General features: G+C 36.9%; 1 protein-coding gene across 1 annotated transcript; it reads left to right on the top strand.

The window, feature by feature from the left end:
• The first annotated feature begins 1,808 nt into the window (after positions 1-1,808).
• On the top strand, positions 1,809-12,913 carry LOC140229503 (heat shock 70 kDa protein IV-like). Its single transcript, XM_072309752.1, has 2 exons — positions 1,809-1,996; positions 11,245-12,913. Exons 1-2 carry the CDS (start codon positions 1,809-1,811, stop codon positions 12,911-12,913), a joined length of 1,857 nt encoding a protein of 618 aa, XP_072165853.1.
• Positions 12,914-17,419: the final 4,506 nt, after the last annotated feature.

The raw sequence follows: 17,419 nt of genomic DNA on the forward strand, positions 1-17,419 counted from the left end.
TTTGCCCCCAAAGATCATTGCCAACGACCAGGGAAACCGGATTACCCCGAGTTACGTCGCCTTCACCAAAAAAACAGAACGGCTCATCGGATACGCAGTCAGGAGAAATGGATATTCTGCTTAAATGTATTCTAAAACAAGGCTATAGTTGCATAAATCTATAGAATCCAGGACAGACAGGGGTATTTCATTTTCTAATCAACATTAAAGGGGATGGCTAGTAACTGATCAGTGGGAATCAGTGGGAATGCTGGAGGATGATTGTTCCAATCCTTGTGGGATTCATTTAAGAGTACATTATATATCTATTGTTGTGTGAAAATTATTTGCTTCAGAATGGTCTCATATTTAAGTAATGTGCAGTTTAATGTTTCCAGGTTAGCGTGCCTGGTCAGTGACAGGGCATTAATCTGCACATTACTTGAATATGAGACCGTCCTGAAGCAAATGATTTTCACACAGCAGTAATGTGCTCTTAAATGAATCCCACAAGGATTGGAACAATCATCCCTCAGCATTCCCACTGATTCCCACTGATCGGTTACTAGCCATCCCCTTTAAAATCAATCCAGGTTCCAGCACACTTATTTGTTTAAAATGACTACATGAGAGATTACAGTTTACCTGGCTGAACACACAATGATAATGATAATGACAATGATAGTAGTCAACAACGGTTGTATATCGCATAACACGTAGTGAATAATCAAGAAAAGAAAAGACTAAGTTTTATACAATTACAAATAGGAGACAGTGCATCACACATAAACATTCCTGCAATGATATTGTTCTACAAAAACAGTCACTGTTCATTCTGGCTGAAGCAAGACTAAACCGTTCACTGGGTGGGTTTTCCCCACTCATAATCCTCAATGAACTCCTTTCCACTTCCATTGGCATTGCACTGTGCACAGTGTACTTTGCCCTGCGTTTTGAGCCTGCACATCGAAAACTAAAGACAAGTATATTTCCCACGAAGTATCGTCACCAACCGTCTGCCTAGGATGTATATCTAGAGGTAATGTAGACATTAGATTTGGAAACAATGCTATATTAATCATACACTATTCGTTCAAACGCGTTAATGTTAAATTCGCGGGCGAAAGCTTTCTTGGTTCGACTGCTTTTGTAACAGATATCATTTACCGGCATACGCCATGCCCATGGCATATCTGTGGACACAGTTAATTGTACAGATTTGTAACGATAGTCCCGCAAGACTTTATTCTAAGAACGTGCCTCTCACTTTAATACTCTAGCTATACATATTTTCCTGTCAATTTTGTCTCCCGTCATTTGTAACGGGTGTCATAATTGTCACTTCTGATGGCGAACTTCTGATGCATGCAGGCGACCCTCGGATATTTCTAGACTTTTTTTTTTTACCACTATAGTGATATTGTGTTATTTCTGCCTAAGCGTCCTCGTAGTGAGCTAAATTTCATCACTTCCCCTCTGTAAAGCTGTCTCAGAGCCATTATTGTGCAAGATCGTATTGACGGACAGCCATATAAATTACGACGCTGGCATATACGGAAGCTCAGTCTAATATTTGACGGCTCCTTGTCAAGCCACAGGTTGAAAACAACGAAGCAATCTACTTTTACAGTACTAAGTAAAAGCTACATTTTGCACACCTGATTAAGAAATCGAACCATGTTTTGTGAGTGGCTCGAGCAGCAAGTGACGAAGCAAAATTCTATCGGGCAGGAGTAGAAGTACAGATTTCAGATTTTATCGGGGTGATTATTATTATTATTTTTTTGCATTCCTTTGAACAGTTAGAAAAACGTCGAATCAAGAAAAGTATGGCACCAGGTAAAGCAAAAGCTATTGGAATCGACTTGGGAACGACCTACTCGTGTGTGGCTGTCTTCCAGTACGGCAAAGTCGAGATCATTGCCAACGACCAGGGAAACAGAACCACGCCGAGTTGTGTCGCCTTCACCGATACGGAGAGGCTCATCGGAGATGCCGCCAAGAACCAAGTTGCTATGTGAGTAAATTGACTCCTTCGTTTATCTAGATTTAATTAGAATCGTCTTCTGTACTTGTGAGATATCACCTTGCATACCAGGGCACTTACCTCCCGAGGGCAATTACCCCCCCCCCCCCCTCCCCGAGGGCAATCACCCCCCGGCTAAATACTGCTAAGTGGTAAGGTTAGAGTAACGATTAGGGTTAGGGTTAGATTTAGGGTTAGGAGTTTGGGTAAGTTTAGGGTTAGGTTAAGGGTTAGGAGTTTGGGTAGGGTAAGCATTAGGTTCAGGATTAGGATTAGGTCCGGGGTAATTGCTCCGGGGGTAAATTGACCTAGACCCGCTAACAACATATAAATTGAGAAAAGGACAAACTATGCAGAAAATGAGGCAAAATGCTGGCCACGATTATTGACATGTCACACATGCCAACATTTTGATTTGAGAAAGAGGTAAAAATCTAGGCGACGAAACTGTTTGAGGATTTATGGGGAGGGGGATTTCCCATCTCTCAGAGTAGGGAAATGTGGAATTTGAGAAGTAAATCGGCTTAGGCTATACGTGGAGGTCCTATTTCAATGATCATCATTTTGATGAGTGTTCTAGATGAATTTAATAAAAATCAGTTAATTTTACCTAATGGTAACAATCAAGTAAGACGATATATCAGTTAAAGGTCCTGTTTACCTTTCGGAGCAGTGATTTTATAAATGTTCAAGAAATTATCTTTGATGCATAGTGAATATCACTTGTATCATATATATATATGTATATATATATGCAATTAAAGGGGAAGGCTAGTAACTGATCAATTCAATTCAATTCAATTCAATTTTATTTCCATTTTCATTGAATAAACAGAAACATTATATATATACAATACATATACAGAACATATTTGTAACAATTTCAAAGAAAACGTACAAGTGGTCACGAGTAACAAAAGAATTTCCTTTCTAAGGTATATACATATACCTAATACAAAGATTCGAATGGAAATGGAGGGTCCCACTAAAAAGCAAAGCTTGTAGGGTATGGGACCCTCGAAAAATACGTACACAAAATCAAAGAAACCAATGTCAACTGACATGAAATTAACTTAGGAAGGAAAAAAAAAGAAGAAGAAAAAGAACAAAAAGAAAGAAAAAGAACAAAAAGGGGGAAATGAGACTATGGTACAACACACGCCATCGTGGACACAAGCATACTGTACTTCATGATGGAAATGCAATAATAAAACAATAAAACGCTCCCTGGTTCGATATTGCGATTGATTGGGTGCATAAGCCGGTATGAATGCATAGGAACGGATATAAAAAAGAGAAAGAGAATAGACTCACTGTTGTCTGGTACAATAAAAGAAATATCTTAGGTAAACTTATGTAAGACAGATTGTTTTCCTTTAAAGATGATTTCTGTGTGATATCTTAATACTTGTAAAAAAAAAAAAAAACAAACGGCTTGATTGAGACAATGAAACCGAACCTAATTTGGTTGTACATCATAAGATTTCAACAGAAAGAATTTTAATTTGTTCTTAAAAGAATTCAAAGTTTGTGCTGTTATTATGTCGTTGGGAAGTGAGTTCCAATACTTTGGCCCCTCGTAGATGAAGGTTTGCTGAGCCAGCAAAGTCCTAAGAAATGGCAAATGAAATTCGTTGGATTGCCTTGTAAGATAATTATGAACAAATTGATTTTTTGAAAACATTGATTCAAATATATATGGAAGATTATTTTTATTGTAATTACACATAAATTGTCCTAAATTAAACAAATACAAATCTTTAATTTTAAATATTTCATTTTCAAAAAATAACGGATCAGTATGAGACAAATATGCAGTGTGACATATAATACGAAGTGACTTCTTTTGTAGCAGAAGTAATTTATCCAAAATAGTTTGATATGTATTTCCCCATACAAGAATACCGTGATTTAAATAAGGCAATATGAGGGATGAATATAATGTAAGCAGGGACGACAAAGGAAGACAAAATTTAATCTTGTTGATTATACCAATATTTCGTGAAATAATCTTACATATACTATCAATATTATCAACTGTTATTCCCAGAAATTTGATATAAGAGACATTTTCCAGTGGTGTGCCATCAAAAATAATATCAACAGGTAGTGCCTCAATGGAGTTGCTGAAAAGCATATATTTTATTTTTTGAAGATTGAGAGATAATTTATTAGCTTTTATCCATTGAGCAACTTTTTCTAATTCAAAATTTAATGTATTTACAAGGGTAAAAGGATTATTATGCGAAAAAAACAAATTTGAATTATCCGCAAAGAGAATGAAAGAAAGAATATCTGATGATCTACAGAAATCATTTATATAAATAAGAAACAGAAGCGGACCTTATAAACTTCCGTTTAGGACCCCACATTTAACATTTGTGAATTGCAACCATTTAAAGAGACATATTGCTTCCTGTTCAAGAGGTAGCTCCTGAACCACTCCAAGGCCTTCCCACGGACTCCGTAATGTTGCAATTTATTAAGTAAAATATCATGATTAATGGTGTCGAAGGCCTTGGAGAAGTCCAGGAACAAACCTATGAGATGTGACGATTTGTCGATAGCATGTGCTACTTTTTGTACAAAACTCAATAATGCATGTGAGGTGCTATGTTTTTCCCTAAAACCAAACTGAGTATTTGAGAGTATATTGTTGAATTTCAAAAAAATAATAGTTCTTTTATAAACAATTTTTCAAGAATTTTGGACAATGTACATAACAAAGAAATTGGTCTATAATTATTAACATCTAATTTGTCACTTTTTTTTAAACATAGGAATGACTTTTGCTATTTTCATACTTTCAGGAACAATACCATAAAAGAGAGATAAATTGAATATATGAGCTAAAGGATCCGCAATTGAAGATATTACCCCCTTCAGCAGAAAATTACTGATGTCATCGTGTCCAGCACTTTTTTTTGGAAACGAAAATCAGAAACAATATTGATTATCTCCTGACTATATGTTGGACTAAAAAACAATGAGTGTAAATTTGGTGGACCTAAAAATTTAGAAAAATGTTTATTTGAAGAAGGAATTTTGCTTACAAGATTTTCCCCAATGGAGGAAAAATGATTATTCAGAATATTACAAATATAATGAGGATCTTCATAAATTTTATCATCAGATCTAATTTTAGTAATATTAGACTTGTTATTTGATATATTCATTGCTTGCTTTAAAACTTTCCATGTATTTTGCATATCATGCTTATAAAATTGTAACTGCTTAATATAATATCTTTTCTTTTCAATACGTATAATTTTCATCAAAGTATTTTTATAACTAGTATATTTCAGTTTTGATTGCTTAGTAGGTTTCATTTTGAATTTGTAATATAAATTATTCTTTCTTTTTATTGAACGCAAAAGTGATTTAGAAATCCAAGGTAACCTGGGTACCTTTTTATAGTTGGATGACTTTTCTCTTCGTTTTGGAATATAACAGTTGAGTATTATGCATAAAATATTCAAATGACAACTTCACATCATTTGAGTCAAAAATAGACGACCAATCAGTGGGAATCAGTGGGAATCAGTGGAAATGCTGGGAGATGATTGTTCCAATCCTTATGGGATTCATTCAAGAGCACACTAGGGAGCTTTAGATTTTAGTCGCGCGGACGTTCAAAGGGAAAAAAAAACATGGTCTGAGCGTGCGCAGAAGCGCACGTCAAGCAGAAGCGCACGCTCAGACTATGTTTTTTCCCTTTGAACGTCCGCGCGTCTAAAATCTAAAGCTCCCTATTATATATCTATTGTTGCGTGAAAATTATTTGCTTCAGAATGGTCTCATATTCAAGTAATGTGCAGTTTAATGTTTCCAGGTTAGCATGCCTGGTCAATGACGGGGCATTAAGCTGCACATTACTTGACTATGAGACCGTTCCGAAGCAAATAATTTTCACACAACAATAGATATATAATGTACTCTTAAATGAATTCCACAAGAATTGGAACAATCATCCCCCAGCATTCGCACTGATTCCCTCTCATCAGCTACTAGCCTTCCCCTTTAAGCCTAAAATACAAGGAGATATCACTATTTTTCTCATTAAACCATAACTGTAGACGGTTTAGTCTGGAAATATTTTTATTTTGAAGCACTAATACTGGGTTTTTGTTATATCTGCAAATGGTACATATTGTCTTTAACATGCCCTCGTTCAGGATGAAGGAGCAAATTGTAATTTCACTTTTTTTTGGAGCCATTCTACCAGTCATCTTGAGTCTTTCAAAACGCTTAGAGAATGCAAGGCATACATCATGCAGATTCGGCTTCAGCTCCATCTTAGTAGGGGTGAAACCATCAAAAGTTCTCAACTTTCAACATATAGAAGGGAATACATTTGAATCTCCAAACTTGTTTTTTGATATACACAATGTTTTTTGATGGTTTCTTGTCAATTCGAGGGTGCTGATTCCAAATCCGATTGATGCCACTCGCGTAACCTTGAGCATTTTCGGCAAAATGCAAAAATCCAAAATGGCCGCCAGATATGCTAATTCGGCCGTGATAAAAACAATAAAGTGCATTATATGACCAATTATTCCACCAAACTTTGTACATTTCTGTTCCTAGAGTTACTCCATCTGCATTTGCAAGCGAATTTTCACTTCATATAGGTTCATTAGCATTTAAAGCTCATTTTTTTTTATTCAAAATGGCCGCCATTCCTATGCTTATGTACTATATGAATGGCAAAACACATGCATGGAAGTATAGAACAAATTTACTGTATTTCCAGTCCCATACCTACGCTGTCATGAAGTGTTGCATGTGCAATATGTTGGGTGTCACTTACAATATACAGGGGGCATATATGAGCATTTAATATTCATAAACCTTACGATGTTGAACACAATTTCTTATACATTTCATTTTGTCTCAACAAAAGTCTCGACAATATAAGTTCACTAAACGTCTCGCAAGGAATCAATATACCATCATATTCTACATGCCGGTTGAATAAAAAAATGTAATACTAACACAATATATTAAGGAGCCTAGATACATGGTATTTATCAAATAACGTTGAAAATGGAGGGGAAGCTAGAAAGCAAAGCTTGTAATATGCATTCCCCTAAAACCATATTAACAAAGTACAGAAAAATCTTATACAGTAAGTGCAGAGATACATGGTTGCAGACAAAAACACATCGGACATTAATGACACAACTAAAAACCCTTGACATTGTATATTTTGTTTTTTCCAGCAAGGAGTTGGGGGGGGGGGGGGCAGTCCTGAGGCGAGTTCGAAATGGATCATAACCTCCATCATTTTGATATAATTTAATTTAGAAGTGCCGCCTTGATATTATCGAGCAAACCTGATTTTCTTCTTGAATTAAAACAACAACAAAAACTGTTGAAGGCATAAACGGAACTGTCCTAATGCAATACCGTACAAACTGTTCATTAAACATCAACCAAGGAGCAATGTGAGATACGACTTTTAGCTCTCTCACAGTTCCCAAGTGTTGATAACATACACTTTGACATCATGATCTCATTCAGTCTTGTCTTAAAACTAAAACTGTCATTTTATCGTCTTTAAAGAACCCTTTAATTGTATGTTTAGCAGCAGGCGACATCAGCCCCAAATTTGCAGAATTCTCAGGCTAAAGATGCATATGAGTCCTGCATTATAATTGTTTTAATTGCAACCACATCTGGTGATGTTCAGCACTTCTTCGGGGGTCAGAGGGCGATTATTTGCCATAGAAAGAGGATGAAAACATGAAGACTTGCTTTATCACCACCCGTTGAAGCCCTGTGGCTTTGTTGCCAGGCCAGAGACAGTGTTTTAGGTAACTTGGGTGGTATCAGAGATGACATCAGACCACCATCTGCCCCAACCTGTTTTGGGGTCAAAGCTTTCAAGTTACAGTAGGGAAATCTAGGCTTGTGGGATTTCAGGCGCATTGATGGCAGGTTGTTCAAGGGGGCATTTCATGAAGTGTTTTGTCAGATCTGTTCTTTTTGACAAACTGTTATAAGCTATTAAATCCTTGCATCTGATTGGCTAAGAGCAAATTTGTCAGACAAAACGCTTCATGAAATGCGCCCCCCCCCCCCATTCTATCGTGTTTGGAAGGTCAGGGTATGTGTTGACGGCACTGGTGACACTGGCCATCCTTTCCTTCCAGTGTGAGGGAGAGTGATCGAGTGCCAGTGAAGGAGGGTGGACTTCCTTAGCCTATACTTGGAAGGCTTGCCAGAGAGGGCTACCTTGAACATAGCGTTGGCAAGATGGTTACTAAGATGGAAGGCGTGGGTCTGATGATAATCTAATAAAGGTTGGGGCAAAGTCTCCAGAAGATGAAGTTCTCCACTATTGTCTTGAGATGGGTCAGTACTCGGCTCATGTCATCCAAGGACTTTCTATGAGACGTAAAGGCAAGATCATCTGCAAACTTCCTACGTGAAGTGAATGTAATGTCACCACATATGTTAAAAAGACCTCTAGTGGAGTTAGTTTGCAGCCACCATTAAGGAGGCCATCATTCAGAGTCCTAACACAGCTGGTCTGGTTACCGAGAGCAATCCTGAATCTGCAAATGCTGAAGATTAAAGACAAGCAGTGTGAAGTTGTTAGAACACTGCTTTCAGAATGAGGCAGCACTGTACAGATCTCAGAGTCTCCCTCGACATCATAGACCTATACTCAAACACATTCACTCCGAAAAAAACGGTGGTAAAATTCATCTACCATACATAATTCATCTGGGTTAACATTAAAAACTTTGGGGCATTGTCTTCATTTCAGAGATTTGACAACAGGAAGCGAGGTGGTCCCCTTTTCCACTTTCCCCTGCCTCATGTTCTTTCTCGGATGAGGGGACTGAAAAGTTTGTATAATATCGCTTTTAGATAATGTAGAACAGGACTGTTAATTGGAAATTTCATTTGTGTCATCATCTAGCATTCAGCCTTTTAATTCAGTAAATCAGAATTAATATTTTGATGTTGAACATCTCAAGGCAAGTAAGTATTAAATGTTCATGTCTAATAATTCCTGATAAACGATCTTGATGTTGGCGTCAATTCAAGTTTTGGTGGATTTTTTTCAAATACCTAGGGAGAATTCAGATTGAGTTAGCAAATTTGGATGTTTGCATCAAAAAAATAAAACAGCCTTTGTTAGTAACAACCTTCTGATTTATACTCAGCACACAAATTGGTAAACAGTGTACCTGAGTGACAGAAAAAAAGAAGATTTTTTTTTTTTTATTTCACACGCTCTGCCGTTCATATTGTGCAGGGGTATATGAGTGGCATCCATTTTGAAGTTTTGTATTGAATTAAGAAAAACATAATAAGCCTAAAAACAATAAACGTTCTGTTTGTTTGCTTGATTGTTTGCTTGTTTTGCTAGTGGCACTCATCAGATTTGCATTGCACATGCAAAACTTGATAAAAGCGTAGGTATGTGACTGAAAATTCGTCTTCTATTTCTATGCATATTTTTTTTTTGCCATTCATATAGTACATGAGTATAGGAGTGGCGGCCATTTTGAATTGAAAATAAGCTTAAAATACTAAATGTACCTCTTCGAATGAAAAATTTCTTGCATGTGCAAGTAGAATTACTCAAGGAACAAGAATTTAAAAACTTTGATGGAATAATTTGTCATAAAATTGACATAACTGGGATCATCATGGCCAAATTAGCATATCTGGCGGCCATTTTGGATTTTTGCGTTTTGCCGAAAATGCTCAAGGTTACGCGAGTGGCATCAATCGGATTTGGAATCAGCAGCCTCCAATTGACAAGAAACCATAAAAAACATTGTATATATATAAAAAAAAAGGTTAGGTGCACTTTCTATGAGCCTAGCCTGGACTAATATGGGTAGTTGTGGGGAAGAAAAAAAGAAAAGAAAATTAAAGAGAAGTAACGCTTCACGGGAAACGTTCACATCATCACCAAGCAAAGGATTTCATCTCATGCTCATCAAGGTTATAGGCTATCAATTTTGCGTTCATCCAGGGAAAAACGCAAAGGTTTGATAAAGAATGAAGGCATGTGACAATGAAATCGATTCGGCTGGGGGTGGGGGGGGGGTGGGCGAGGGTTACTACATCATCATGATGATGACTTGCGTCTTTGCTACATGCGGTGCTGTGGCGTGTGGTTGGTTTGACACTTATTTTTTTTTTTCATGAATAGACCAACAGAGAAAGAGGGAGGAGGGCCACTAGAGTCCTATTACAGAAAATAACATGTTAGGATAACCATGCACTCCTTTAAGAATAGCAAAAAACCTATCAAGAATTTGATATGTGTCATTACCATTGTACTTGTGATTTAAAGGGGAAATCCAGTCCAAAGTAATATAAGATAGTCTGATAACAAAGAGTGGAATCTTACATGTCTTACAAGTTAAATGGTAAGAATGTGACTGAAATCGGATGAAGAATAAGGAAGTTATGTATGACAATTTGAAGTTTTGAAGTTAATTTCTTCAAAACAATTCTTATACATTGGATATAGAATTGCAAATGAGTGAGCTAACCATGTAATAACCTCACTATTTTCCATTGATCGTGTATACAAAATGACGAAAATTCAATATTTCTGCCATTGAAGTCTGAAACATGATGTTATTCCTGGTTGAATAACTTAACAATAGTGATCAGTTAGATATACCAGGAATTGAGCCTCAAGCAAAATTGCGTTTGTATGAAAGACTGGAAATTTCAAAATTTTATGTACAAAATATATGGCAAGTTGTTAGGGGATGACATGCTCACTTGGCAGTTGCATATTCATATTGACCGTTCAAGAACTGTTTCCTGAAAAAAAAAAAAACCCGAAACTTCAAAATGTCATAACTTTCTTAATTTTCCCCCGATTTTGGTTAAAGTTTTACCGTTGAACTTGTAATATTTTACTCTTTTTTTATCAGACTTAAGTTATATTTGGACTGAATTTCCAATTTAAGCAAGATTTGTTTCATAGCAGCTTTTTATGAAATGGGGCCCAAGGTTTAAGCGCCGTGACTAAAGACAGATTTGACACTGAAATTAAATTCTAGCCTGGACTACATGCTTTTAAGTGGCCGCCAAAGTTTGGGCAACGCTGGGCTTATCATGCTAGAAGGTTTTGTATTTGTAATATCTGTTTTTGAAGACTGTGAAAATATCTCTATTCATTTCGATATGACGATAATTGCGACAGTCTTACTTCGTTGCAAGTACTTTCATTTTCAATTTCTCTTGCACTACAGGAACCCTAAGAACACAATCTTTGATGTCAAGCGGCTGATTGGTCGCCGATTCACAGACGAGAGTGTACAAGCTGATAGGAAGCACTGGCCATTTAGGGTGATCGACCAAGAAGGCAAACCTAAGCTGGAGGTGGAATACAAGGGGGAAAAGAAGATCCTCTCCCCAGTGGAAGTCAGCTCAATGGTTTTGACCAAGATGAAAGAGACGGCCGAAGCATATCTGGGTCAAGAAGTAACTGATGCTGTCATCACTGTTCCTGCCTACTTCAATGATGCTCAACGACAGGCCACCAAAGATGCAGGCGTAATTGCAGGGCTAAATGTTCTTCGCATCATCAATGAACCGACGGCAGCTGCCCTGGCATACGGACTAGATAAGAGGGTTCAAGGGGAACAGCGTGTCCTGATCTTTGACCTTGGTGGAGGCACATTTGATGTGTCCATCTTGTCGATCGATGATGATATTTTCGAAGTCATGTCAACTGCTGGAGACACCCATCTTGGTGGTGAGGACTTTAACAACAGGCTGGTCAGCTATCTTTCTCAGGAATTCAAGCGCAAACACAAGAAGGACCTCACAAACAACCCACAAGCCATCCAACGTCTTCACACAGTAGCTGAGCGTGCAAAAAGAACCCTCTCAGCTGGTCCTCATGCCACCATCGAGGAAGACTCTCTCTTCGAAGGAGTTGATTTCTACACAAGAATCACCAGAGCTCGTTTTGAAGACCTCTGCTATGATCTCTTTAGAAAGTGCCTTGACCCAGTTGAGAGGGCTATTACTGATGCAAATATCAACAAAAGAGACATCGACACTGTTGTGCTGGTTGGAGGATCAACTCGTATTCCCAAGGTCCGGAGGCTTCTACAGGAGGTTCTAGATGGCAAGGACCTTAACAAGTCCATCAATCCAGATGAAGCTGTGGCTTACGGTGCAGCAATCCAGGCAGCTATCTTGTCTGGAGATCGAAGCGCAGAAATTCAAGATGTAGTTCTAGTTGACGTAACCCCACTCTCTCTCGGAATTGAGGTCGAGGGTTTCGAAATGTCAACAGTAATCAAAAGAAATACGACAATTCCCACCGTGGCAACTGGGTCCTACACCACGGTTTCTGATAACCAAACTCGCCTGCGGGTTCAAGTGTATGAGGGAGAGAGGGCACACACAAAGTACAACAACCGACTTGGAGAGTTTATGCTGACAGGGATTCCACCAGCACCAAGAGGTGTTGCAGATATCAAAGTGACCTTTGACATTGATGCCAATGGAATTATGAATGTGACAGCCAAGGAACAGAGCACAGGTAGCAGCAACAATATCATGATTACCAACAACAGAGACCGTCTATCCAAGGAAGAAATTGAACTCATGATCAGCGACGCTGAGGAGTTCAGACTTCAGGATGACCTTCACCGGAAAATAAATGCTTCCAGAAACAAACTGAAGGACTACGCGTACAGCGTTAAATCCGCTGTCACCGGAACATTAGCTGAGAGGAAGCTAACCGCTGGTGACATAGAAAAGGTCACCAAGGCTGCAGAAAAAGTTCTTCAGTGGTTGGATTCCAACTACAAGGCGACCGAGGGAGAGATAACACAGCAGCTTGAGGAGCTTCAGAAAACCTGCTCACCAATCATGATCAAAATAAATGTTGCGAGGGGACGATAAAATGATTACCATCGAGTAGGACTACAGCAAGGACTACCTGATTATTGTCTAACTGATGTGGAAGAGATGAAATAAATTGGCCATAAACCATTAATTTAGAATAAGCATTTCGATGTATACTCTTGTTTAATAGCCACTGCATAATGTGTGAAGAGGTTTAGCTGCTGCCATGCGTAACCTTTCTCAATGCTTTTTATTTTCATATTGCGGATACTTTTGATAAAGATATTGCATGAACAACGTGCAGTTTTGGGGGTAAGGAGCAGACTTAGTGTCACCCTGCGTAAGGTCTGGTTATGCAAGGGTACAAACTCAAATTCAATTAATTTTCTGAAATGTTGGCTTGAACGCAGAAGTTAAAATTTTCCATCAACTTGCACGAAAAGAGAAATCGAGAGGAGAGTTAAAATGAAATGCTCGAACAAGATAATGAATAAGACCATTTTTATTTTCATAGCTTTTATGTCCAGAAAGTTTAACTACTTTAAGACTTTTAGAAAAATCCCTTTATTTGCAACATGCTTATTATCCTTCAAGATTTTCCAGGCAGCAACAATTTTCAGGATATATTAGATCCAGTTTAATTGCCTAGATTATCCTCTTTACTGCACTATATGAGGTAGAATATGACTTGCATGTCGATAATTTGCATTTTTCTTAATGAATTCATTTTTCTTGCATAAGACAAAATAAAAATCTCTCATCATTGTACAGCTTTACAATTAGACATGTATCAGATATGCACGCAGGAATAAGAATGCATAATTGCGATTACAAACTAGGAGAAAATAGTCAAAAAAGATAAGAGAGTATTCTAGACTGAATACTTCACAAATAAATCCAAAAGCTTTCCGAGGCGAGATTGGCTTACTATTCAGAATAAAGGATGTACCAAAGAAACTGACATTCATCTTATACACACAATCTCGTTAATCTCGCAATGCCCTTCCATGGTATAACGTTTTTAAATATATCATATTTATTGAATTTGAGTGTAGGGAATAAAGGTATATTTTATGGAAACTTGTTATAAAATCGGCCTCATGGATAAAGTTCTTCTGATTTCAGGAAGATTGATATTTGTGCCATTTGTAGTTCTTTTATGAATGAAAATTAAACCGTATAGAGAAGTATTTATTTCAGGAGAGAAGGAAGCAAAGACTTTCGATAATACAAGAAATGAACATTCCAAGCTGCTACTGTTACATAAAATAAATATTGAAAAGCTTCAGACTGTCAAATATGGATGCTGCCTGACCTACAAAAGGTAGAATTATCAGAAGTTCTTAATACATCATTTTGTAAACTGAATATGAATAAATCTCTCTAAAAACTGTCCTCGGAAATGTTTCTTAATATTTTGACAGCAACTGTAAGAACAAGGATGATGTTTTATTCAGATGAAACTTGACTTATATCTGAGCCAAGAGGTTTTACATTTATCTCGCTAACATCAATATTCTTATTTGTAAACATAGATATTCTTATTTGTGAACAGCATGAAATAAATCTTTCCTTATACCAATTGATTCATTATTCAAAATGATGAAACCATTTAGAAATAAAAGCAAGAGATAATTAAGCACACCTCAGCCTTCATCCCTCTATCTAATAATCTATTGCTTTCAGAAATGCCTTGTCCGCCGTGGACTAGTTAACATAACAATGTCGGAGTTTCGGAGCTTGGGTATTTGCTCCAAGTTCATCATGTTACTGCCGGTAACCAGGGATTGCCTGGTGGTATAGTTTCGCTGCCCGGAAAGCAGTAGAAGACAGGTTCGATTCCCGCTGGGTTTTTTTTCCCGATATGTTTGTTAAAATGTTAGATCAGCAGTTGCGATCTTACAAATTTTAGTGTATAAAGGGAGACAAATTCACGAAAAGTCACACCTCACTCTTTACCCCTCTGCTTAATAATCTCTTACTTTCAATTAGAAATATCCACTAATGCTTCATTGACAGTTGCCTGTCATACTCATGGATCGTTGTATGATATGAAAATATCAGTGTCGTATGCATACACGACCAAAGAATGTATGAAGTATAGCACAAATCGTTGAAGTTAATATAAAATTGGAGGGACATTAGACTTGATCACTGGGTAACCGACATCTAAGAGGCTGAATATCAGTTTCTTTTTATGCCTCCGCCAACGAAGTGGCCGGAGGCATTATGTTTTCGGGTCGTCCGTCCGTCCGTACGTACGTACGTCCGTCCCGTTTTGTTTTTGTTGATATCTCAAGAACCATGTGGTGGTTTTACATCAAACTTGGTATGAGGGTATATCCTGGGGGATAATACTTTGTTTGAATTCTAGGGTCACGGGGTCAAAGGTCACAGGTTATTTTGTGAAAAAAAAAGGTTGAAAATTCATGTTTTTCTCCATATCTCGCAAATGGTTCAAGGTATCTTCATGGAACTTAGTATATATGCTTGTTCCAATGGGCAGTGATTATCTAGGGAAGTTGGAGGTCATGGTTCAAAGGTCAGGGGGTCAAAGGTCAAGGTCAACTCCTCAAAATATCACTACTTTCCTTATGCAGTGCCTGAAGGTTTTTTTTTTTTAACTTGATGTATACATGTATTACCCAATATATATTCTGTGGGAAGTTTCTTGCCAAAAGGTCAAAGGTCAAGTGAAAGTGCTGAATTGCACTTTTTCCTCCATATCTCAAAAGTAACTCAAGGTATCATCATGAAACTTACATATTTATGCATGTTCAACCTAACAGTGATTCTCTTTGGAACTGTGAGGTCAAAGGTCAAAGGCCAGGTTTAGATAATGTTATTTTCCCATTTGATACTGAAATTATACCTTTTCTCAATACCTTGAAAATTACTCAATGCATAAACTTATAAAAGGGTCAAAAGTCAAGTAAAAATCATCAGTTCCGCAAATACCTGCACTCTGAAATTTTAGTCATTCATCCCATTGAACCTAGTTCTAGGAAAGTGGACATTCAGCACATTTGTGTCAAACCTGTCATTTTAATATTTTGCCAATTGTGTGAAACTGTCATCACACATTGTCAAGACATTGTACTATAGACCTATTAGGAGAACCATGCATTATGGCGGAGGCATATCAGTCGCCGTAGCGATATATCTAGTTTTATTCATTTTCTTTTATTATGTCCTTTCTCTAAATACATAGTTTAATTTTTATTCTTATTGTTTCATTGCGAAGTTTATAAATACATTTGTATTTACTGGTGGATGTACCCTAAAGTTTATCAACTTTTGTTTACTGCTTCTTTATGTTGGTACGCCCGGTTATTTTCTTTTGTCTGTGTGTGTGTGTGTGTTTATTTGTTTGATTTATTTTTCTTCCAACACAATTTCATACATAAATCAAGATTCTTCTCAGTAATATCACATAGAATATCAGTAAGCAGATTACAATGCACATGATTCAAAGAAGGAAAATTGATGTGTAAATTAATTCGAATGAAATATAACTCGTGTTAGTAAATTTCCAAATAATTACCTGAGAAATTATGCGGAAGAAGGACTGCCACTATAAGCAAAAGCTTGAACACGTGGCAGCCCAGGGACCTATCTACATATCCATATTATATTGTTAGCGGAATGGGGAAATACTACAAAATATAATACACTATAAATGCATTATGGTTTATATTATAGTTCATAGATACGAATAAAAGTAAAGTGAATGATGATGATGACGATGACAGGGTAATGATGAGGAAAAAATGTGATAATGAAGATGAAAGTGATGGTGGTGATGATGAAGATAATGGGAATGGAATGAAATGATAGACACAGAAACATTGCGTATATTTGTTGTGGTTTTAAATCCAATTTACAAGAAAAGAAATGTGATCAAACAAAACAAAATATATATATAAGATAGATGCTATGTTCATAAATTGTAATCTGACAGTAACGTAGTTTTCAATCTAGCCTTAAAAGAATGTAACGGTTTACAAGATTTAATATAATCTGGGAGTGTGTTCCAAACATTTGGTCCATTATGTCTTATAGATTTTTCTGCAATTAATAATTTGGGATTTACTAAATGAAAATTTTGCGAATTACGAGTGGGATACGAATGGACAGTATAATTCAGTTTAAAGAAATCGTGAAAAGTGTTTGGAAGTAAGTTGTTCAAATACTTAAACATAAAAAGCAAAGAATGAAATGTATTTATATCAAATATATTCAGTGCTTTTAACAGATAAAAAAACGGATTGGTGTGGGCTAAGTATTGTGAGCCAGTACAGATACGAATGGGTTTCTTTTGTCATGAATAAATAGAGTTGAGTTTAGTCTTTGCACTTGTAGCCCACATCACATGACAATACATAATATATGGTAGGATTAAAGAATTGTAAAGCATAAAGAGAGTATGTTCAGGAAGATAACTTTTCATCTTTGAAGGAATACCTATATTTCTAGAAATACAGGTTGTAACATAACGTATGTGATCATTCCAGGTTAAGTTTTCATCAGTGAAAATGCCTAAAAACTTAATAGAACTTTTAC

The sequence above is a fragment of the Diadema setosum genome, chromosome 6, assembly GCF_964275005.1.
Source record: "Diadema setosum chromosome 6, eeDiaSeto1, whole genome shotgun sequence".
Lineage (NCBI taxonomy): Eukaryota > Metazoa > Echinodermata > Echinoidea > Diadematoida > Diadematidae > Diadema > Diadema setosum.